Below are 25,391 nucleotides of genomic sequence, written 5' to 3'. Positions count from 1 at the left end.
AAAAAAAAAAATCTGGTAAATTATGGGACAGGCACCAAGCCTTGCATTCTCCACATCACTATGCAACAGGGCTCACTGAAGTAGTACAGTCTGGCAGTAGCATCTGACCTGACATTTCCTATTTTCTCTTGGGGCAGCAGTTGAACCACAGAGAGGACAGACAAGTCACTCAGACTGACACACACAATGTAACAGGGCTATGACCCTTTACTACCAGTCAACTGCATGTATATCATACTACTTTCTGGCAGACCAGATCACCCAATCTGTGGCACTGGATTGGCCAAACAGCGCAGTACATGACTGGCTTCAAACGGCAGAAATGCACACCTGAACCTGGGTCAGCACCTCAGACGCCACACTGTGCTAGCTGAACCATACATGCTGGCAGCTCAAGTGTTTTTAGAGTCAAATTGTGAGCCAAGAACCACCCCTGCTCTGTGCTGCAATGGAAGCAAATAACCTGAAGGAGCTGCCAGTAAATACTTGAGCAAGCACTAAACAAAATAACTACCCTCCTCATATAGCTACTTACATCCCACACCTGGAACTTACCATCCTTGCTCATCTCCTGGGCGGTTAACTTTCTGCACTTGCACTTCTGTTCAAACCAGTTTAGCTGCTTAGATGTCCACATACCGACTTTGGGAACTGAGATGAGGTCCAGGCATCTCCTCAATTAACTTACCAGATAACATTAAAACCAAAAAAACCCACAAACCAAGGGAGTCATGGGATGTGCATTCCCAAAGGATCACAAGAATTCAGCTAGATTGCTAATGCTAACACCAAAATTAGGGAGAAAGTTTTTCTTGAGTCAATCAGCTCTGAATAAGGGCAACTGATGTGTAAGCAAGCAGGCAGGACACAAATACGACCATTTCTACTAGCTAGCAGTAACCTACTTTTGACTAGTCGTGGGTACACAGACACAAACAGCTAAGATGGAGTAACAAGAAACCATAGGGAATAAATTCAAGATGTTCTAATTCATGCACAGCACATATGCACCAACCTGAATGAAGTCGTCAAGTTTCAGCCTATACTGAGGGGTGACCTACTTCAAGTATCTCCTCTTGGGAACAGGAGATCAAGAGTATGACCAAAAGCCAGGCACACAGCAACACTCAATCATAACTTGAGTTCATTTGGTCATGAAGACAAGCCCTTAAGCATTTAGTTCCAATTGAAATCACAAGTTATATATACAGTTTAATTGAAGCACTTCCACATTTAATTTAAACAAAATACGTTTTATCAGAAAGTTACACAAACCCAAACAGCTTTATTTTTCAAAACCATATTTTATTTTCAAAGGCTAAGAGAAGTATTCAGAACTATATTTCTTAAGCAAAAAGATTCACATTTCATTCTGCAGGGTCATTAGTATGGGAAAAAGCATTTGGGGATTTATTTTTTGCAACTGTCGTTGAGTTCCTACACCAATCCAGATTTATTTAAAAATGGTAACATCAGTTATGGCTTAAGATACAGAATTACAAAAGAGTGACACAAATGTTGAGACTCAAGTGGTGAACAGGTAACCATGGTCATTTTTCCACAGAAAGATAATGTTTTAGCTAAGACGAACAGAAGCAACAACTGTCTTTATTGGTAGACAAATCAACTGAACATCATAAGCCCTGACACTGCTTCCAGGATACCCATGCTCTTAATCCACAAGTGTTAAGAAGAATGTTCTGTCTGCTCCAATTACTTCACCTTTTCCTCCATATCACAAGCCTCAAAAACATGGAAGTATGAAACCATGACAACAGCTTTTTGTTTTGGTTTTGTTTGTTTGTTTGTTTTAAAGAAAAGGATACAAGAAAAGATGGAAGACTACAGTATGCGGTGAAGGAAGAGTCATCACCTCTAAAGAGACAGCAGGACTTTGGCCAAGAAATTTTAATCAGTAAGCGTGTAAGGACTCAAACCGACTCAGAACCCAGAGCTGCAATTTTGTTGGGTATCCTCCCCTTCACTGATTTATAACTCTCCATTTACATGTTCTGGATGGCTTGCATTCAGTGGGACAGAGGTAGCAATGGGAACAAGATTCCTTCCCTAAAGTTTCTAAATAGATGAAACCTGGTAAGCATGGCCCCAAGGAAGGGCGAGTGCAACCAGCTGAGGACCTGCCAACTGGGAAAGGACAAGTGCACAAGCACTGACAGTAAGCTGCTCTCCCATACCCAGACTGATAAGTAAATGTTATGTAAAGGTGCTGGACAAGAATTGAGCAAGTAACAAAACCTCTGTGGCCTCTGCAATATGTACCTCATGCCAGGTGGTGCAAAGGATAGGACTGTACCTTTGCTGCACAGTTGTGGTGATCAAAATACTACATTATTTGCAGTACTGCCCGAAGTTCCAGTGTGTAACTAGCTAGCATGGTTATACTGATAATTTTAATAGCTATACAAAGTCAGTCACCCATTTAAAAAAACATAAGGACTTGTATTTGCAGGCAATTCCTTTATCCAGTTAATTCTTCAGACTTGTCCCACCTTTTCTATTTATGACTAAGCCAACTTTTCTGTCCTAAGGGGATTAAGACAGACTTCAGCTGTTAAAGTTCCTTCCTCTTTGCTCACTGAGGGTAATAAAAAAAATATTTTTTCAAAATAACACAACAGCAGGTTTTTATCTTACACTCCTGGAATATTACGATTTTTTACAGGAGCGTTCATTCAAAGGAAACTCTCTGTAATAATTATAATAAAAGGTTGCAACTCTTGAACAAGGAGGGATGGTTTAAACTAGGTCATCTGAATGTAATTTGAGTACTATAAACTAATTATTGAATAAGTCAATGCTTGGGGCTAGAGAACAGTTCCTCTTAGAACACCCCATTTCTCTTCTTAAGAAGATCAGAGGTACAATGGTTTGTTTTATTGCAACACTGGTTAGCCAAATCCAATCCTTCCCCTTCAGATATGATTTTTAAGAACCAGGGATATTATGGTTTACTGCCAAATTTGGCAGACAATTTACTGATGAGATTCATGACCTTGGGATTGTTCTGGTACTTGGACATATTTGCTGGGTTCTGGGCAACATCTTGGAATGCAACCATAACTTCTGGATCCTGCAGGACAAAAAGCAAAAGAAATTAGGGCATTTATAAAACAAGTCTACAAAAGTTAGTGGTTGTGTACTTCCAAAACAAATCTAGTCTTGCTCAGCTTTTCGCATGACAAGACTAGATTAGAGTTTTGGGCAAGAGGTCTCTAAAGGGAACCCAATGATATAGTGCACGCTGTTAACGCTGCATCAGTAAACACCAGAGCCATTACTGAACTTGGTACAGTAATGGCACAATGTGTGAGAAGGGGGATAAGGTAAGAGTTCTTTTTCCCCAAAACAGGAGCCATCAAACACAGCCACACCTACTGGTTTATTTCTATTTGGGCATCTTCAAATGCATTTTGAAGGAGGCAGGAGCTCTATGCGTGTAGCACGCATGATAGGATAACCCTCCTCTGAGCAACAGCTGTTACTCATCACTTTCACCTCTGTTCCTTCTAGCAGGAGAAACTTTAATCTGCTGGACTGTGAGCAGATGATGGGGCAATGTTTGGCTTTTAAAAATGCATCTAATTCTCAGTTATTCCCCACCTCCTCTGAGAAACCACAACTGGAGAAGAACCTTGTTATCTCTCATCACACTGCTGTGTTGCAGTCAATACATTCATTCACATATACATTAAAGTCATTGGTCAAAAGAATACCAACTTCATCTTCTCTATTTAGTACGAGAAGCATTAATACTTTTTTCTGTACTTCTAGTACAACTTTGGCGTCCATTAAACTAGAATTGTTTTTACTCATTTTACACGTGCATGTTTTGAACAGTGCCCTTTAATAAATCTGTATAGACTGATTTTACATCTCAGCCTGGAAAAATGTTTCCATTATAAGCAACTTCTGCAAAGATTCAAGTTTTCTTTAATCCAGCTAAAGTGCAAGCAGTTTATTATGTCCAATACAAATCATCTGCATCAGCTGTTATTTCATTTGCTGCTCTTTAGAAAGAGCACATTTAAGTAGTTTCACTGACAGATACAATCTTCCCTAAGACTTCTAGCCCATTGCTACCGCAGATGTGTTCTTTGGAAACCATAAAAAACCAACCGGTGTCCTCAGAGCTGTCTGTGCTACAATAACACCACCCTGTATCTACTTTAGCATCAGACACAGACAAAAGCTGTTTAACAAGTCTGATTCAAAATTGCATTTGGTAGGTGTGGACTCCACTGAAATCACCCACACGGTTCAGTCATGTTTTATACATGTTGGGAACCAAGAGTCAGGTCTTGTTTTCTGTTAGAAGGATTTACAAGTGTTTTGTCTCCCTCACAAAAGGGAATCTGCAAAGCCTATGAAAAATAGGATGCTGAAGTTCAGAAAACAGGCACTAGATCTATTTTGTCCACTTTACAGGATTCCAATGCAAAGAAAAAAAAATAAGGCTTTCACAACCTCAAACTTCTTGAATTTCTGATTTCAAAATAGGGCACATGACTACAAAGACCATGTCATGTTGTTAAATCTGTGTTTTCACCTGTATATGAATCTGGAATAAAAAGCTGAGTAAGCTTAGTCACTGGTTTTTTTAGGTGTGTCAAAGCACACCTAAATGAATGTTAAATATCCAATTTTATGCTATGTGTTTTATTGTCCTATAAATTCACAGCAAGTAAATTATTCTGTACTTGTGCAACTCCCTGGAAGCCCTCAACCTTAGATTGTTTATAAAAATGTTTAAACACATGCAAGGTTTCACACTTATAAGCAATATTATCAGAATAAAGTTTAAGACTGAAGATATCAACATTCCCATAGGGAAATATTTAGTACACAAGGTGGAATGGGAACCATTGTGTAAACAGCATTAGTGAAACATTCAGTTTTCTAATGCTCTAGTCTTTAGTTGCAGAAGGATGAAAAATACTTCTAAGGAAAGAGTCAGCACTATTCTTTTTTCCAACTTATACATTTTGGTGGAAGTCTGCATCTAACATATGACTACATGAAAATAAGGGATCCATAGGTTCATCTTACACATCACTCCTTTTGAAAAGAACTCATATTTGACCCATGACAACTCTCCAAAACACAAATGTCACGTTGCGTCCAGAGAAAGCAGTTGCACATGCAAGACAGGAAGTACTACAGAACCCTCCAGACAGCCAAAACAGTAAAATAAGAGAAACACATGCACAAAGATTTCAGCCAATTCTTCTGGATACTAAAAAGCTTAGGGGCAAATGAGCTAAAATAACATGCATTAGAAGTCATTGCAAAAGGTCACAACTACTACCGTTAAGAAGCTATGAAAACAAATGCAACAGAAGTTTTGTCACTTGGAGTCTTTTATGTGTAAAAGACTAGTATCAGCCACAATTAAAAAAAAAAAAAAAAAAAAAGAGAAAGACAAAAGGAAATCTCCTGAAGACAACAGATCTTCAGGTAATGGAACCAGAAATCTTCATCAAGAAAAAAGTTTTTATACCAGTTTGCAGAGATTCTTATCTTTATGCCAATGATGAGCAATAACTTCTATAAACATGTTCATAGGCAGCCATATCTGTTTCTTGAATTGCTTCTACAGATGACAAGCTGAAGTTGACAGCATAACCAGTTTAATCTAGCTCATGTTCAGGCACACACAGTTGTAAGGTTTACCAAGATGTTAACAGACTCAGGCATATTTCAATGTTAGCTCATGGAGAATGGTCTCGAAGATGATGAGACAATAGTCACTAAGTATAAAGAGATTGAGAAGATGGTCTTTACTACTGAAACTGGAGTAGTCTGAGAGTAACTCCTCACTATGAAAAACCTCTACATACTGTCAGTTAAAATAATACTTTAAGATTAACGATTTGGGAGAGTCTTGTGTGATTCAGTATCTTCAGACTTTTTTGTAACACCTCAGATAACCTTTGTAATAGCTGCCAGCTACCACTGTCAATATATTCCACAGCTGCACTGAGCAGAAGCCAAGCAGTAGAAACTACTGTCTTTTAAGACTAGAGTTTACACTGCCAATTCAGAGAGGACCAGAACATAGTCAGCTGGACATTTTATGAAAAGGCAGCAGTGCAGACATAGGTGAAATGCTGAATAAATCATATCTAGATGCAAAGTTTGATCAGAGAGGTCAGCAAGAGACTCAACATTTTGCTGACAGGTTCTACATGTTAAAGCCTGCCTGCATTATCAGAAAACACTGTCAACACACATTCTTGCAACAGAGTCCTACAATATGTTGGGGTATATATAATCAGCATGCAGTGGAGTGTTCTTAAAGGCATGTGGCAAGCACTTAATATTTAGCTGCACCTCAAAGCTCTGTTTTCAGCAACTCTAATTTCAAACTCCTGTATTATAGCATAAATTAGCCAGGTAATGAATACAACTATAAGTCATGGGCTTTTTTTGGATGCTTTGCATGCAAGTCATGCATGTGGCAGCCTAAGTAAAGGTGTGTTTCCAAATACCAGCAACCATTAAGGGAACCCATGAACTTTTGCATGGAAAGTGATGCCTTTTTTGTGATTTCAGGGCATACCAAATAAGGGTCCCTTGTGATGCTTTTATTTAGATGGGGATCATAGCTGTTCAATGAGCTGAGAACAACAAGTAATTCTAGCTTAACCACAGCAATCCAGAAAAAGCAACAAGGCACTTCTATACTTGATCATATTAGCATGCAAATATAACTATATAGCTCAGATTTTTCCTAGCCCACCTGCCCCTAAAACTGACATTGTCAGATATGTTCTACTTAATCTGCTGGAATACTTTTCTTGTACAAAAGTAGTCATGACATTGAGCAGTTAACTGAACAATTAATCAAGCCCACTGGGGAAGTAAGCTTTCTGAACATAAATGTAGAAAATGCCAGATGCAGAACTATTCTGATACTACTTTGCCTCTGGCAAAACCCAAACACTTAATCCCCTAAGAGAACGACAATTCTCATCTCAATATCATTGTAATATATTGTGTTGCAACAATATTAACAATCATTGTTTGTTTGTGCATAATTATCTCGCCACAATGTGTGTGCATTCAAAAAAAGGAGCAAGTGAATTATACCATGTGGAAAATAACCATTCAAGAGACTCAAAAGAGATGAAGAACTCTACATAGCACATAGTTTTGCCTATCATAGGTGAGTATGGGGTGGGGGGGCATCTTTAATTAAGCTCCCATCAGTTTGAAAAATAGCTAACATTGATTCCAGACAGTCTGGTGCCACACACACAAGGAGAGAACTTTATAACAGAAATAAGCAAGCATCCCATTACTATCCAGAAGGTCACATCTTCATTCCCTTAGCTCATAGGCGCTATTCTTCCCTTGTTCAGACCATTTAGCTTTGATTTTAACAAATACTCACCTGCATGGCTGCAAGGACTTCTGGATCACTGAGAATCTCATTGAGACCTGGCATACCTGCCATTCCTGGCATACCTCCAGGCATAGCCCCAGGAAATCCACCTGAAAACCCAAGACAAGAAGAATGCACAATGAAAAACATTTAATTCATCTATACAGGAGGGTCACTGAGAGAGACCAAGACGTAATTCCTTTGCCACACCTCTAAAGCCATGTCTTCCGTAAGGTTACAGCTGGTCCACTGAATGGAAAGCAGGGTCTTCACTTTCTTTCTGTGAAGACCTACATCTTATTTCATCCATGTTTTAAACCCAATTGAATAGGAGGCTTATAGTGTCAGGTTCTAGCGCCTTGTACACAGATGCAGTTATTTTTCTGGTTAACTTAAATCAGGTAGGTCTCAAGCCCAGGAACATAAGGACTTTGAATGTCTGGGGTGAACAATTCAGGGCAAAAGCAGATCAGTAGTAGTACGTCCCAGGCGCATCCCACATTTGGTGGGAACTTAAAGTTTGAAAAAATTGTACCACCAAAGAAAAAAAAAAATAATCCCTGAAGCAAAATGCTTGAGGTCTGTTTTTGAATCCTTAATCAGCAGCTACCCTAGTTGTGCCAAGCAGGGTAGATATGGTCTCTCTTTGGTTCTCCTGACAAGCTGATCTGGTTGGAGCATGCATGCAGTTTACCTCAGCTACATCTCAATCTTCAAGAGCATTAGTACTCACTCTTGTTTCTCCCCAATTTATTGTACCCAAAAATAACATGGAGAGCCCAATTTTCGTGGAACTGTTCCAGGACAGCTTTTCTATAAGGTAAACTGCACTACCTCCTTTGAGAAACTATTTTCTTCAACAATAGCTTGCAACCAGCACAGATTTCCCTAATATTCAATGCAAATTTTCAATTTAAAAACTATTGTTCTTAAGCAGAAGAGGCCCAAGGTACCCTGGATAATTTAGAAAACATTTTAATACTAGTTTTTCAGCACATATTATTAAGCAAATACTGCACCTTTGTTGTTTTCTCAGACCTAAATCCTTTCATTCTGTTATCCATCATTACTGGATTTGTCTTCCCTCTACTTGCTACCGAGCATCAATCCTCTTTAAGAGAAAGAATCCCATCCCTCTTTCCACTAGTGCTCAAAGAGTTATTTGTAGACAAGTTCTAAACTTCATAAAATATTGTTCTCTCTGTCTTTAGAACAAATGCTATAAAAACTGTGGTTATAATACTCCACACGGAAACACATAAACATATAAAACTCCAACAGTCACCTCTACCTCAAGTATTGATGCTTAAAGATAAAATACCTGGGAAGCCACCTGGGAAGCCGCCAAACTGAGCTCCTCCTGCCTGTCGTCTTGCTTCTTCCTCCTGCAGATGAAAGCACATCATTTCACATAAAGCAATGGAACTACAGGCTGTTTTCTACTGCTCAACTGGTTTTAGAAGAAAAATAGCCGAGACTGTTTCAGGCAGGTAGGTTATCACAATAAACAAAGCACTTCACTATGTACAAGACCACCGACAAGAAATAGCGATGTCTACTCTTACTTTCGTATGTTCTTGCAGATAAGTTATGCAGAGTATGTTTTTACTCAATATGAACTCTATGATTTGTTTTAGCTCTTCAACTTACATTTTTAGAACTAACTCCCACCCCCGATGTATTAAAACATATCAGTAAAGCATGAAGAAAAAGCAAGCAAACTGTGTCAGGAAGTGAGGAAGAGAAGCAAAGTATTATTTGAATTTAAAACCTCCCACTTCGGAAGACATAAGTACTTGAAGTGAAAACTATTCTGGTACAGTCATACAATAAGTGACTTCTTGAAATACAGGATTAGTAGAGAGTCCACAGCTTGTTTTTGTCATAAGCAATAAAAGCTGAGTCAGTACAATGCCCTCTTCTCCAGATTTCATTATTGGTTAAGTAACCAAGACAGAAATCAACTCTGTAAAATTTAATTCTAAGACTTAAAAATGAAAGTAATTCTTCTCTGCAATTATTTTTAAGCAAAATAACTATGCTTTATGCTAAACTATGCTTTCCAAATTATTAAGAAATATAAAAGCCTAAGTACTCACCCTTTGTGCTCTCTCATGCTCCTCTCGTGCTTTCTTCACTCTTTCCATTCTTTCCTTGATTTCCTTTTCTTCACGCTTCCGCTCATATTTTCGGCGATGTTCTGCAATTTTCTGAGCCTGTTACAATAGAATACCAAGATTTCATATATATTTCCAGCATATCACACAACATATTTCAATACAAAATACATGTAAGTATAACCATCTGCTTTTAACAGTTCTTAAGCATAAGATTTGACTTCACATCCTAAAAGCCCCTTTGTTTTAGAGTAATTTGCTACTTCCTCTCTACGGCAATCAGTTATTCATGCCTACTAGGCCCTAACTGGATTCACCAGAACATGCACTCTAGTATACTTTTTTGCTCTAGAGCTCTGAGACTTGCACCATAGTTAGAACTTAAACACATTACCATTCCATGTCCCTTTGTGATTTTATGCTGAAATATTAATTTCTCCAGGGCTAAAACCAGCAACTGCCCCGGAAAAGGGAATTTTCACTGGCATAACAACAGGAAGTATAATTCCTCCTGCACACAGACAGACTTTAGATAGCGGTATTGCTGTTCCAGATGCCTTTGCAGCATATACAGCTAGACACAAGCAGACTAAAGAATACCTGAACCAAATCAAGAAAGGATTGGTGGGGAGAAAGTTTGCTTCCTATTATTAACTTTTCCTCAAGTCTATCAAATCTACAGCCCCAGCAGAGAGTAGTTAGCAGTGAACTGCCCAAGGCTCCTCACTCAGGGCTCATTTTAACAATAGAACACTAACTGTAGCACTGCTTTCCTGAAACTGGAATGTATCCTTATACAGCACTACAAAAAATGGTTCATGATTTCACAAATTGTGTATGACGGTTACCCTGTAATACTTCTGTAACTAAAAAACATAGCAAAATCAAGGTTCAAGAACAGAGATACTAACTACTACTACAATGGACACTCTTCTATTCTTTCAGGCTACCCTTTAAACAAAGAAATTATTTTATAAGTAGTGAAGTTTCAATACCACTTATTTTAGCTAGGATTCCATACCACATCATTCTTGAAGTACATCTGCCAGGGAAAGCACATTGCAGGCAACAGGACTGACTGATATTGAATGCAGTACAAGTTATCAGAACCTGATGTTATGGTCATTAAATAGTTCACTAAGAGAAAGGTAAGTATTTTTTCAACAAAACAGGAGACTTTCCAAAGTTTTAAATTTCATTGCTTCTAAGTATTTCTCTAAATGAACTAAGCATTTTCAGAACTTAACTCAGACTTTCAGCTGAAAATGCTACAAATTAAAAAGTGCTAGTAAAGCTTGAAGTGAATAAATTATGTGCACATATAATCTTCACTTATTAAAGATAAAAAAATCACCCGTGAAAAGATCATACATTTTTCCTTGAGCTACATACACAAATTCTCACACAGTTGGCAAGTACACCTCAATGTATCACAGACATACTCTGCTGTTTCTGTGCATGGGCAGATTAACTGGGAATAAAAGGTTCCCCCTCAGCCAAGCATTAAGTATACCTCTTACAAAAAAGGCTGAGACCTAAGGCCTAATTAGATTTACCACAGATCAATAGTCTCCAACACAGAAGACTAATAGATTGTAAGATGGTTTCAATTGCTGTTTTGCTGGAGACTGTCTTTTACAAAGGTGTGGTAGGAAAACTGAAAGCTGAAGTTATTAGACACAGGAACGTTTATGCATGTGGTAGGTTAACCTTGGCTGGCTGACAGATGCTTACTAAGCCACTCTCTCACTCCCCCTCATCAACAGGAGAGGGAGAGAAAATAAGATGGAGAAGCTCCTGGGTTGAGGTAAAGACAGGGAGATCACTTATCCACCACCATCATGGGCAAAACAGACTCAAAATGGGGAAGATTTAGGCTGCACCTCAAATTTGTGTTCAGTTTTGGACCTCTCACTACAAGAAAGACATTGAGGTGCTGGAGCGTGTCCAGAGAAGGGCAATGAAGCTGGTGGAGGGTCTAGAGCACAAGTCTTCTGAGGAGCGGCTGAGGGAACTGGGGTTGTTCAGCCTGGAGAAAAGGAGGCTCAGGGGAGACCTTATGGCTCTCTACAACTACCTGAAAGGAGGTTGTAGCGAGGTGGATGTCGGTCTCTTCTCCCAAGTAACAAGCCATAGGACAAAAGGAAATGGCCTCAACTTGCACCAGGGGAGGCTTAGATTGGATATTAGGAAAAACTTCTTCACCCAAAGGGCTGTCAAGCATTTGGAACAGGCTGCCCAGGGAAGTGGTTGAGTCACCATCGTTGGAGGTATTTAGAAGACGTGTAGATGTGGTGCTTAGGGACATGGTGTAGTGGTGGACTTGGCAGTACTAGGTTAACAGTTGGACTTGATGATCTTAAAGGTCTTTTCCAACCTAAATGATTCTATGATTCTATTCTAAGTTTAACTGAATTTATTGCCAATTAAAAATAGAGTAGGATGATAAGAAACAAAGACAAAACTAAAACCACCTTCCCCCCACTCCCCTTCTTCCCAAAGCTCAACTTCACTCCTTCATTCCCCACTCTTCCAACTCCTCCCCCCACCCCAAGCAGCACAGCGGGATGGGGGCTGTGGGCAGTTCATAACACTGCACCTCTGCCACTCCCTCTGCCTCACACTTTTTTCCTGCTCCAGCATGGGGTCCCCCCCAAGGGATACAGTTCTTCACAAACTGCTACAACATGGGTCCTTCCCACAGGCTGTAGTTCTTTAAGAACTACTCCAGTGTGGGTCCTTTCCTCAGGGTACGGTCCTTAACCAACAGACTGTTCCGCCATGGGTCCCCCATGGGCTGCAGCTCCTGCCAGAAAACCAGCTTCTGCATGGGCTCCTCTCCATGGGCCACAGTTTCTGCCAGGAGCCTGCTCCAGTGTGGACTCTCCACAGGCTGCAGCTTCCTTCAGGGCATAACCACGTGCTCTGGCATGGGGTCCTCCACGGGCTGCAGGGTGCATATCTGCTCCACTGTGGACCTCCATGGGCTCAAGAGGGACAACCTGCTTAACCATGGTATTCTCCATGAGCTGCAGAGGAATCTCTGCTCCTGTGCCTGGCACACCTCATCCCCTTCCTTCTTCACTGATCTTGGTGTCTGCAGGGCTGCTTCTCTCATATTTTTTTTCTTTACTCCCCCCTCTCTCACAGCTGTTGTGCTGCATTTTTTAACCGTTTCTTAAATATGTTATCACAGAAGCACCACCAGCATCACTGACTAGCTCAGCTTTGGCTAGCAGTGGGTCTGTTTTGGAGCCAGCTGGAACTGGCTGTCTGACACAGGGGCAGCCACATGTCTCTTCTTACAAGACGCCAGCCCTGCAGTCTCCACCTCCCCCCAACCTTGCCATATAAACCCAATACAATGCAACAGCTGCAATCTGTGGTCTATCAACCACTTTAAAGGAATACATAAAACAGATGAAAAAGAAAGCCTGCTATCAAGAGTCTTACTTTTTTTTTTTTTCCCCCCACAAAAGTTCTTCCTTAGAAGAATGCTGGGGTCAATCATCACTTGAGAAAAGCTGAAAACCAGTCTTACAGAGATTACACCGCCCTCATGGGGTAGACTAATGAAAGTACAAATCACAGCAAAGAGTGCTTCCTTTGTAAAACGTGTTTAGGATGAAGCTTTGATCAATTCAGAAACACCTTGAAAAAAATACATTATCAGTAGTCCCTTGCTCTTCTGAATGTTTTTAGTCTAGATTCTAAAATGCCTGGCAAACTTCAACTGCTTCAGATTCTTCTGTTAAGATTTTGAAGAGGAACATATTATTTCATAGTTTGGTTACAGACCCAGCCCCAGAAACTCAATTTCTCTACACACAGCCATAAACAGCTGTGACTGAAGACAGAAGTATTTATAAACTCAGTCTGAAGTGTCAGATGACACATGAACACATTCCCACAAGACAATGCATATTAGAAGAATTTGAAGGCAGCAATGCCACTCAAACAAACAGAGGAGGGTCCTCCATTATGCCTCCCCACTTACTCTTGGTTGCACCTCCTTCAGCATGGCACTAGCATCTTCATCGTAATCCAGTTTACAAGCTAATGCAAGATCACGAGCAGCCTCCTCCCAGTGACCCAGAAGTCTGGAATTCAGAAGACACCAACATTCAGAAGGAAAAAGCAAACTGAACTCTTATAGTTCTTAAAAATATTTACAACCATGCAGCATTCAGTATTTTTACCTGCAGCTATATGGACTTACAGAAGTTTAAAGTTTAATAGTCATGGTGTTTTCTGTAACCTGAACACTGTGATGCCATTAGAAGCTACTTGCTGTCTTCATAACCTTACAATAACTTTTGCTTGAAGTAACAATGAGGAAAAAAAAAACTCAAACAGCTAGTGTCATTGTTTGCTATCAACAAGAAGGGTCTAATAGGGAGAAGGTATCCTACCTAAACACATGAAGCACATTAATAAAAATACTCTGCACCACTAGGCACATGGTTCAGCATAAAACTACCCATTCAGTTCTGTACAAGCCTACACCACTACTCAAGCTTAAGTGGACCCTCTTTACTCAAACATCCTAGCTAACTGGATGCACCATGTCTTAGTTGAAGAGGTCATACAAGCTACTGTGTGCACTTCTTAACTATTAATTCATACAAACTCTTGATAATCAAAAATTTAAGCAAATGGTGGTATTCCTAAATGGTCGAAGCACTTCTGCTTACAGACAGAGGTGTTAATCCAAACTATGCTCCAGGTTTGTAAATAAAAACTGAAGGTTAGTAAATGAAAACTGAACTAAGTAAAAACAAAAGACCTCTAAACAAATAAACTCCACAGTCCTAGAACTCATAATCTTTACCAAATGATTAGAAAATGCTATTCAGAACAGCAGTAAGCCATTAGAAGATATGGGGGGGGGGGAGGAAAAAAAAAAGACAGTGCCAGAAAGACTACTCATAAATTGCCATCAATAAATCACCATCATCCTTTCTTTCCTGTAAGCCATACACTCAGCACAATGGTTTCTTGGCTCATGACTACTGCTCTCGGGTACAAGACAGACAGTTCAGAGACACAGAGAAGGGGAGAATGCATAAACAAAACTGTTCCCCCCCCAGGTAAGTAAAGAGAATAGCAAGTACAGGTGCAGTGCATTACCTATGCGCTTTCCCCCTCCATTTGTAGGTCTGTGCTGAGTCAGGATTAATCTTGATGGCTCTGTCACAATCTCTAATGGCAGCATTTGGCTTCTGTAGTTTCACAAAAACACTGTGGGAACAAGAACATTTATTGTACATATTGAAATACCAAGTTACTAACTTAAGCTGGAAATAATTTTGGATGACTAACAGGCAAGGTAGTGAGATAATACATTTGAAGATCTGAGTTCAAAAAGATTTTGTAGTGATAATGAAGTCACTGAAATTTAGTTCCCCCACCACCACCACTGTAGGTGAATCATCAGCAAGAAGCAAAAGCGTTCTTTGTTCAGACTCAAGCCTCGCCAGCAAGAGTAACTTCAGTGCACAAGGAAAGGATACATAAATGCAAAGGACAGTTCAATTCCATGGTGTTTGGAGTCTATAGCCAATGGCAACTAGGAATTTGATCAAAACAACAGTAATATTATGCATGCCATATTACATAGCCTTTAAAACAGTAAGACAAAGAAAGTACGAGTTATCATACAGGCTACAAGGATCAACAGCTAGAATCATCAGGAACTACAAAAGGAGATAGGAGATAAGTCATCAAAATTAAAAGAGGCAAAACAAAACACAAACCCAGAAAGTAGCCCCAATCCTTTGTCAGTTAAGTGAAATAACTGCAAATTTTACAACACACAAGTACATCAGATTAACTAGTACAGCAGTACATTTAGGAGGTTCAGGCATTTCAAATAAAAAATCTCTGAAGGAAACACTAAAAACACATTCGTGAATTGACAAAAGTATTTGATATTCAAGATGCTCCACGTCAGAATTTCTGCCCTTTTACGTCTACTTGAAAAAAAATTATCAGCAATTAGAGCGCCTGTAAGTAACTTCATCATTAAGGCTTGTTATAAAGCAAGCACGAAGTCACACATTCTCTTCTAGAAACAAACAGGTAGACAATGTGGCAGGAAACTGTCCCAAAGCTACACCTCACCAATGAGAGACGTTCCAATGCTACTGGCTGCACAAAAATCCTAGTCTCCCAAACACACAGCCCCCCAGAACCAAAACCCAAGTCCACCAGAGAGAGGTGGATTACTCACAGCGCTTCATCAGCACTGCTGATATACTGCAGGTTTTACAATATCCTAATATATTGTTTGCTTATTTCTACAATAGACCAAATTGAGGTAACTTTTAAACTTCTCCTAACACTCTTATTTGTCATTGCTAATCCCAGTCCTGAGAAGATACGGCACTACAAGAGGTTTTAAAAATACCACTATGATGGCAACAACAACAACAGTGTATTAAGCTACACAAAAGTGGTATTACATGCAAAAACTTTGATACGGAAAGGAAAAAACAACAAGGCACATACCAGTTAAGATATACTAGAATGGAACAGTTAAAGGACACTAATTAATCACATAAAAGTCATCACAAGTTGAACATTTCTTTGAATTGTACCTTGCTATGGAAAAGATCCATTAAACTATCAAATCATCCACGTTTAGTGATTTTTTTTGTGTGTAAAAGGAGAGAAAAAAAATCCGTGGGAACTTCTGCTTCTGCAACCCATACTTGCCCAGCCTTCCTCAAGAATAAGGAACATAGATATGTTTGTGCATTATGAAGTTAGGGCTACCACACATCAAATCTGACAATGTTCCCAATCCGTTCTCTGCAGTTTGGTAGATATAACTAGCAGTAAACTGGGTATTGAGTGGGTTGATAAATAGGTGTGTCCTGTTCAAACGTAGGACTGTTGAACAGAAACAAGTCTACTTCACAGTGAATGAATTCATTTAGCAGGTACAACAGGGAGAGAATTCACATGATCCACAATTAACTTCGCATCTAAACAGGAACATGATTTCAACCATCATCTTAATCCCAGAATAAACTTCGGATTTTACAAGTGTTCGTTATCCAGCATTATACTAACTCTACATACAAAAAGCCATACCACAATGCATTTTGGAACATCATTCTGTTACTTACTCTATTATCAAGATTCTTTATATGGCTGCTTCAGCAAATCTGGTTAATCACACATAAGAGAAAATGCATGAAGTGTACTTTTCTCTTTCCCTCATGTGTTTTAAGTTTACATAGATCCTCAAGTTGCCATTATGTTCACGTTCCTTAAGGAAAATAACAGAACAGGCAGAAATATAAATCACTAGTTTATAATGACTCACCTTGCCCTCTTGGCGTACAAGATGGCCAAACAAGGATTCAGCTTGATAGCATCTGTGAACAAGTCGACAGCCTTCTGAAGTTCACCTAAATACGAGCATCAGTAAAGTTTCAATCATTACACAATGAAATTACATCCAAATTGCCAAACTTGCTTTACAGGGTGTTATGTTCCTAGGCACTTCATAAATGGAACATTATCAACAAAGGAAAATCAACTTCTCCCTCTTGCTACGTTACTGAAGTACAAACTTCAGAATTAATGCTGGAGGGGAGGAGAGACTTTTCCCAGTTAAATTTGTGCATTTAACTTTGTATGCAATCCAATAGGAGGTCACCTCTTTATTACACAGCTTTTCACTGCATTAAGACCAACCAGTAGAGAAACTAATCACAGTATGTAGTTAAGTACTTATAAGGATCAATTTGTAATTAAGATGCTGCAGTACTTCATTCCCCCCGGCCCTGCCCAAAACTTCCCCTACATTGGGAAGAGAGTACTTAAAGAAGCTTTCATGTTCTAGATAGTTTTGGGTATCCAACAGGAAGTGAGTTTTCTCTTCCCTGAAAACATTCAAAATGGTCCAAGATATTGAATTCCTTTTTTTAAAAGGAAAACCAAACCTAATCGTGCCCCTGTACTCAGCACTGGTGAGGCCGCACCTTGAATACTGTGTTCAGTTTTGGGCCCCTCACTACAAGAAAGACATTGAGGTGCTGGAGCGTGTCCAGAGAAGGGCAATGAAGCTGGTGAAGGGTCTAGAGCACAAGTCTTCTGAGGAGCAGCTGAGGGATCTGGGGTTGTTTAGCCTGGAGAAAAGGAGGCTCAGGGGAGACCTTATCGCTCTCTACAACTACCTGAAAGGAGGTTGTAGCGAGGTGGATGTCGGTCTCTTCTCCCAAGTAACAAGTGATAGGACAAGAGGAAATGGCCTCAAGTTGCGCCAGGGGAGGTTTAGACTGGATATTAGGAAATTTTACTTCACTGAAAGGGTTATCAAGCATTGGAACAGGCTGCCCAGTGAAGTGGTTGAGTGGCCATCCCTGGAGGTATTTAAAAGACGTTTGGATGAGGTGCTTAGGGACATGGTATAGTGGTGGTCTTGGTAGTGTTAGGTTTACGGTTGGACTTGATGATCTTAAAGGTCTTTTCCAACCTAAAAGATTCTGTGATTCTGTAATGTCCTTGAATATGTACTAAAAAATAATTTATCACCTTCACTTAGAGCATTTATCGCTTCAACCTTCTTCTCATTAGCTTGATCCATCATCTCTTCAGTTACCTAAGAAAATAAAAAAAATGAAAACCACACAAAACCCAAACGCTGTAGAGTCCAGGCCAAAATTACCATGCTAAGACAGCGCCAAAGAAGGGAGCTCCAGTTTTCTTATTCCAGAATCTTGTTTTTAGTTTGCATTGAAATAAATATAACTTTTCAAAAGTATATTTCAAAAAAATATAACTTTTTGCTTTCAGCTTGGAGACATCAGCTACTATTATTTTTAGCTAGAAAACGTTGAAAAGGTAAGTTGAATAGTGTCAGATTTCTACATACCTAGTTTTCATGGGCGTTTTGGTAATTTTTTTGTGTGTTTCCTGACCTGATTTTCCTCACTGAACTTTCTGATGGACTCTAACCTTGAATAAGAAAAGACTGTGGTTTTAAGCCAGTAAGTTTTCTATTTAGGAGAAAAAGAGCCAAAGCAACAGCTGGCTACCTAGCTAATATAGTACTCCCCCCTCAGCTGCTATCCTTGACTAAACTCAAAACCTCTCCCTATCTTTCCTACTGCCACAGACATTGAAAATATTGTGCTTACCTCCACATTTTCATCTCCCATTTCTTGAGGGTCATCACTGTCTGGTTCAATCACTCCCTCATTGTCAATTTCTGGGTGAAAAACAGAAAGCAAGATTAAGCTCCATCTACAAACAGAGAGAGGATTTCCAGAATCATGTTCAAATTAGTGAAATGTGATAAAGTCATCTATTTTCCACACCTAAGTCACTCTCTTCACTTTCTGGTTCAGGTGATTTAACTGGCTCCTCTGGCTGTTCCTCTGCTTTGCCCTGAAAGAGAAATGTATTTCTAAGCATACATTATTTCTGACTGATATTCTATTCCCACTCTAATAAATAACAATGCATCAGAAAAAACAGAATTAATCTTCAAATCGCCAGATTGCTCTATGGCTAAACTGTTTTAAAGATACAAATCTCCTTTTTCCTCCTCTCAGACTAAGTCTATCATGCACGCAAGTAATTCAGAGCCCAGATTTTGACTCATGAACTTCTATTATTGGTAAAGCCTGTCCTTCAAATTGTGTAGTTCAATAATCAAAACCAAATAATCCAGATAATACCCAATTCAGAACCAGTTTTGCAACTAACCAACCCTTCCAATCTTCCTGCCTTCCCTCACGCGTTCTTTGGATCAAAAATTATCTCAATCTAATACTATTAAGCTAAGGTCCTTTAGCAGTGAGCAATAAGCTGGTGTCAATGACCAAAATATGGTTTCCATTTGCTAAGGTCAGAGATCTTTGCCACTTATACATACTTCGAATGTTTTCTCAAATGTTCTCCTATCAACTTTAACTACACTACCAATTTCCTCTGAATCCCATAACTTAGCACGTCCTACTCTATCACAGACATAAGCTGCTCATCTTCATTTTCACTGTCACAGACTATACTCACTACATATACACAATCCCTCCATACAGTTCTAACTAGCCAGTAATTCCAGCATCCAGTATCTTGTTAAATCCAAAGGAAAGAATTCTACTTTTTCAAAAAAAATTTCAAGCTTGGGAAAATCCTGCTATAAATATCTACAAGACAAATTTATTATCTCCCTTAAAACAAATGAACAAAACCCAATGAAAAAACTCTTCCACAATACTGCCTTAAAAACTTGATAGTTCAACTGTTCAATTCATTACCCATCATGTTTACTAATATTCCTTCTCATGCAAATATTATAATTTAATCCATTAATGACTACAGAAGAGGCATATAAACAGACAGTGAAAACATAAAAAAAAGAAATCAAGACTTTGTTTGGCATTTGCATTGCACAGAACATCAGGCATTCAGGATTAGGGAAATGGAGCATGGTAACACTTGAAACAAACTCGGAAGCCATTTGTAACAAGTCATCTACATCATGCAATGGGCAGGCTTCAGAGTGAACTGTCACACTCCCTCACCCTAGCACATTCACCCCCCCTACTTGAGTGAAAATTGACAGCAATTTTTTCCCTTCTCCTGCTCAGTAATTTTTGCAGAGTCCAAATATTAGTTTTCAATGATAAATTCTTCATATCTCACCTTACTTGTCTCCTCTGTGGAGGCATTGGCTGGAGCAGGTGGTATTGTGCCTCCCATGCTTTTCAGAAAAATAGAGAATAGAAAAAACAAAACAGTAAGATTATCAAAATAGTAAGAAGTATTTTATTGATTCAAATCCTGCTGATTATCTCAGCTTTTTGTTGTGACACAAAACATGATGATCCAATTCACTGTAAAACCAGCAAATAAAAAGCACACAGCCACCATGCTTTCCTCAGTGTAACATAACGCACACTGTGTCTGTTGGCTCTTTCACCTAGAACTCCACTGTGACTTGTACTCATGTACATCACACATTACCCACCCACCCTTTCTCACAGGAAAAGCCGCCTCCTTGGCTGAAATGGATTTTCTCCTTAAAATGTAACTTACGTTTTAAGTCATAACTAAGTATTATTATTATAGATACTACTAAAATTCAAATTATTTTTGGAACAGAGATCAAACAAGTTAAGAGAACCCTAATGGCCTAAAATGCTTAGGCAATTAAAAAAATTGCTGCCTAGAAAACAATTTCATTTCTCTTATGTACTGCAATATTCATGCCTTTCCTTAGCTACAAGTTAAGGAGCATTCTCTGTATACACAGCAATCTTTCAATACAGAATAAACTTCTATATTATAGCAACTGGTTAGCAGCCAGAAATAAGCGTAGGCTGAATTCTCCAGCTGTTTCATGTACCATCTAATCATACCTAATGGCAGGCTGCCACAAGGACTACCATTCCCATCTACTGATAAGTTTTCAATTGCCCTGGCCATACACACTTCAAAGGGAAAAAAACATTTCTATCAGCTCAACAGGCCAACTCCTTGGGGCCCCACACAACTGGTCAGAAGTGATGCAGGGGAGAGAAGTAGGAAGTGGGCAAACAGGCAATAGGAACCAGAAGGGTGCAGGACTATCTGCTTTCAGGAATTAGTGCAACACAAAACTATATCCTAAGGATGAGATCCTACAGCTTCTTCAGTCAGGCTGCTGCAGTCCTGTTCTCCCCTCTTTCCTCCCTCCTGTCACCAGCACCATCTTACAGTCAGGCCCCAAGCTGGCTGAAAACAAACCCGGATGGGGAGAATAGGACAGAGACAGGGATGAATTGAGGGAAGAGAGGGTAGAAGAGGGAAGAGGAGGAGGCAGGATTGACAGGTCCTGGCACCCAGCCCTGCAGCAAAGGCAGGCAAACAGCACTACGCTACCTCTAGTTTACAAGGATAAACTGTCAAGAAAAAAATACCACAAGTTACAAAAAAAGGCATCTTCTGAAGCTATTGCAAAAATCTAGATGTGTCCCTGGAATGCTGACATTATTTAATGTAAGTTATACTGCAAGGACTAAACAACTGCAGTCTGATAAATCATTATAGAGCTAGAAAAAAAACACAGTACATGTAGTAACTGTTCCTCCTGCATTTTTACCCTTGTAGGCTGACAATAGGGCATATAATTCTCTACCAGTCTGTAAAAATCAAGGCGTTTTCCCTAGGACTACAGAGACTGTCTAGACAAGCCTTGGAACTTCACTTCTGCTAGGAAACTACAAATTCTGAAGCATTTTAGTAGTGCTAATAGCTAACAACCAGGGCAACACAATGCTCACAAGTTAAGATGCATCTAATGTTTGTTGGCAACACTTTTTTCTTTTTTTTTTAAACAGTAAGACTCTTTCAAAGCCTGGCTTACTGGAAAAAGACTGAGAACCCTCTAACTCAAAAAGGTCAATAACATTCCCAGCTTCCAATTATGTGTTTAAGAACAGCTCAAGCTAAAAAAAAGCAGGAATCAAATTCTTGAGCAATTCCAAATTATCGGTCTCAAGATCAGCTGGTTTTAAGTCTGACACCTTGAATCATCTATAGGCTGAAACAACTTGGTCAGTCTCCTCTGCCCTCTTCACATCCTCCCCAAAACTATTCAAGCTTATAACAGTCTGTGAGATATGTTTAACCAATACATATACACATTTTAAAATATGCTATTTCATGAACTGCCAAGGCTAAACAGTTTAACTCCTAGTCCTTGAAAATGTTTTTACTATCCAGTTATCCTCTATTGAATCTAGAGTTACAATGCCAGAACAATTCAAAAGCAAGCTACTCTAAAATAATCCCTTAAAACAGTATTTGATTACAATGACTGAATGCACAGCAAGGATATGCAAAGTTTGCAGTGTATTTAACCTCAATGGTATACACAAGATTTTAAAATTAAATCTTTGTGCTAAAACAGAGTTGTGCAATTCCAGTAACAACTCTTGGGAGCTGTCAGGACTCCATTGCAACAATGACGCCATACTTTCACTCATCATAGTGATGAGAAGTGCTGCTTTTATGACTTGTTGGAACAACTGCAAATGTTATTTCTGCATTCACTTTCATCAGTGACAGCAAAATTATCTTTAGAGAGAAACTGGATTACCAAGAATTCAAAAGGGTCAAAATATATCTCAACAAAACAACAAAAAAAAGGCAAAAAGCTCTATTCATCAATTAGGGATTCTGTGCTTTACTTTTAAGGACTGCTATTGTTTTTCTGCTCAATTGCAGGTTTTTGAAACATGTTCCCTTTAATGACTCATTTCATAACAAAGTCAAAATATTTCTATTTTTATGCATTTATGAAAAAGCAGGCATGATTAAAAGGGATGTCAAAACACTTTCCAAACATAATCATACACTAGTGTATGCTTTCTATACAGAGAGCATCTATATAGAAATTAAATACAACAGCTAGACAGAATGAAGGTTAGAAGATAACAAGTGCATCAAAACAGATAAGACTTAAGGTTTCTGATGTAATATTAACGGCTAGTCAGAAATAAAGCATCCCATTCTGGCTTTACAAGCAGTTAGCATCATTTAAGTTAGAATCATTAGCTTTAAGGAAAAAAAAAAATAAAATCAATCATCAGAATTTTAGTTGAAAAATTTAGTGATGGATTTCAGTACCATTTAGTCACTATTCTGTAATCACTCACAACATTACCTCGGTGACTAAACCTATGTCTTTTAGATTAATACAGGTAAGCCTGACAGAGATATCAGACTCATCAAGTTTATCTCCACCTGAAGCCAGGCCATGCTAAGTTTCAAGCAGTTTCCAAAGAATGAGAAGACCCTATAAACGCACTTAATAGTCCTACTGCAAACAGTACTACTATGGAAGGGAAGAGGGGAATCCACCAGACTTCCAGACAGTTTGACATGAAGAGTAATTTGGCTACCAGTCCAAATATCCCAGTGTATAACTTACCCAAATATTTAGGTCAAATATGCAAAGAACCAGAAAACTTGAGAGCTATAGGAGGTTCTACTCTGAAATGTTTTTTAACTTCTGAGATAAAGATATCCAGTGAAGACTCTACATGGAAAAAACATTCCGAAGTTCAAAACCTAATTTTTATCCTTATAATACAAGCACCCTTCTATTAACCAAATACAAACTCTAAAAATTAATCTGGAAGTTAGAGCCCTCCCCATTAACATGGAGAAAGTCAGAAATCAGATTATCACCTTTCCAGTCCCTAACGCTTTCTCTGGTCAAAATAAGTCAGTGTTCCTTCCTCTCCCTCCCAAAATACTCTGTTCACACCTTCAGAATTACACAACAGAAGAATGGAAGTAACCTAGGGTGAGGCACCTAAGTCTTTCACACAGTAGCAAAAGGAACTACAGACTTGCAGTAGGACAAAATAAACATGCCCCTCCTTCCTAGGCGTACGTGCAGCTACTCTCAGTACTGCAAAACCAAGTGAAGTTAAATAGCAGCGGTTTTACAACCACGCTAATATTCAGATGCATAAAAAAGTTTAAACATCACTGTAAAAAACTCTAAATAAATACTTCATTGTAGCAATCTTCATTATATGCCATACTGTGAAATGCCTGTACTTATACATATATGCACACAAAGCCCCACTAGTTTTTCAACTGATTACAAGTACTATGCAACAGAAAATACAATTAAAATACTTTCAGATTAAAATTTAAAGCAAATTTTCCAAAACAAATCCCAGTTTGCCACTAGACAGAATCCTTCCACTTCCCCTTTTGTGAAAGGTGTATCTGCAAGGACTTTCCTCACTTCTCAGAGTCCTTTAGAGTAGCGAGGCTTGTAGCTATGAAAGCCAAGCAGAAGTACCCTAGCTGAATACAAGGGTTCTGCGGATTCTCTGCCAGCAGCAAAGGACCTCAACCCTTCCAACCTGGTGTTTCTGGGCACTCAGGGTGGAACCCAAGGATGCTTTTATATTGAGAAGCATCTGCTATGACATGCCACACGTGCACAGAAGATTATGTGCAGTGTAAAGAGCACACATTTGAAGTGCCTCACAGGGGAGGAAGATATCAACTACTTGATACATGAAACTTCGAGGGGCAAAACACATTTTTGGCCAGGAACCATTCCACGTGTTAAACTGTCAGGTATTTTATGCTTTTGGGTACCAGGATGTAAATCAACGCCACTCACCTCCCCACAAACTCGGCTCCTTTTAAGACAGGCTAGCCAACTCTGCTGCATAATGCGAGAATTAGCTCGGTAAGTATTACTCTGGGGCTTTCCAGCCTGGAAAGCTGAGCCACCGAGATGGCCAGGGGGCAGGCTTTTGCAACGGGAATAGCCACAGTTGAAAAAACAAAACAAAACAAAACAAAAAACAACAAGTCTTTTTAACGCTCGAGTTGTAACCCCGGCGTGCTCTGCGGCGGGAAGGGAGGGGAGGGGAGGGAAGGCGGCAGCGCACCGGAGCCGCTCCCCGGCGAAGACCTGCCAAACAGGACCGGGCTGGACCCGCAGCGGCAACAGTCCGCTCCCCCCCCCCCCCGGCCACGCGGCGGGGCCGCGCGCCGACACGTGCCGCCCCCCCCCGCCCCTCCCCCTCCCCCGCTGGCGAGACACGCCCTCCCCCAAGTCCCGCGCGAGACCACCCCTCCCCCACCTCCCCTCACGGCCAGTTCAAAGGCGGCGCGGCCCGTGACCGACCTCTCCACCCACTCGCGGAGGAAGGCCAGCTCCTCGGTGTGCAGCAGGCCCGGGTTCTGCTTGCAGAGCCTGACGAAGGCCCGCAGCTCGCTCAGCTTGCGCGAGTCCATGGCGGATCGGCGGGGAGGCAGCGGCGGCGGCCGAGGCGCGCTCGCTTCCCTGCCCAACCGCCGCGCGGCGCCGTGGAAGCTTCCAGCCCGCC

At 39.9% G+C, this 25,391-nt stretch overlaps 1 protein-coding gene across 1 annotated transcript; it reads right to left on the bottom strand.

Moving 5' to 3' along the window:
* Positions 1-1,284: 1,284 nt before the first annotated feature.
* On the bottom strand, positions 1,285-25,391 carry ST13 (ST13 Hsp70 interacting protein). Its single transcript, XM_072868465.1, has 12 exons — positions 25,190-25,391; positions 20,188-20,245; positions 18,855-18,924; positions 18,675-18,745; positions 18,070-18,136; positions 16,856-16,940; positions 14,653-14,763; positions 13,520-13,622; positions 9,505-9,621; positions 8,727-8,790; positions 7,415-7,515; positions 1,285-3,091 (listed from the first exon to the last, which is right to left on the bottom strand). The coding sequence occupies exons 1-12, from the start codon at positions 25,297-25,299 to the stop codon at positions 2,963-2,965; spliced, it is 1,086 nt and encodes a 361-aa protein (XP_072724566.1). The 5' UTR covers positions 25,300-25,391; the 3' UTR covers positions 1,285-2,962.

The sequence above is a fragment of the Ciconia boyciana genome, chromosome 1, assembly GCF_034638445.1.
Source record: "Ciconia boyciana chromosome 1, ASM3463844v1, whole genome shotgun sequence".
Taxonomy (NCBI): Eukaryota; Metazoa; Chordata; class Aves; order Ciconiiformes; family Ciconiidae; genus Ciconia; species Ciconia boyciana.
This window is presented reverse-complemented; position numbering and strand designations above follow the sequence as displayed.

Excerpts from the sequence above, each read along its gene's own strand:
- ST13 (XM_072868465.1), bottom strand. The coding sequence starts at position 25,299 with ATGGACTCGCGCAAGCTGAGCGAGCTGCGGGCCTTCGTCAGGCTCTGC. Across the intron at positions 20,246-25,189 it reads CTCCGCGAGTGGGTGGAGAG|CATGGGAGGCACAATACCAC; the intron begins GTCGGTCACGGG and ends TTTTCTGAAAAG. Across the intron at positions 13,623-14,652 it reads TGGAGGGGGAAAGCGCATAG|ACTTCTGGGTCACTGGGAGG; the intron begins GTAATGCACTGC and ends TCTGAATTCCAG.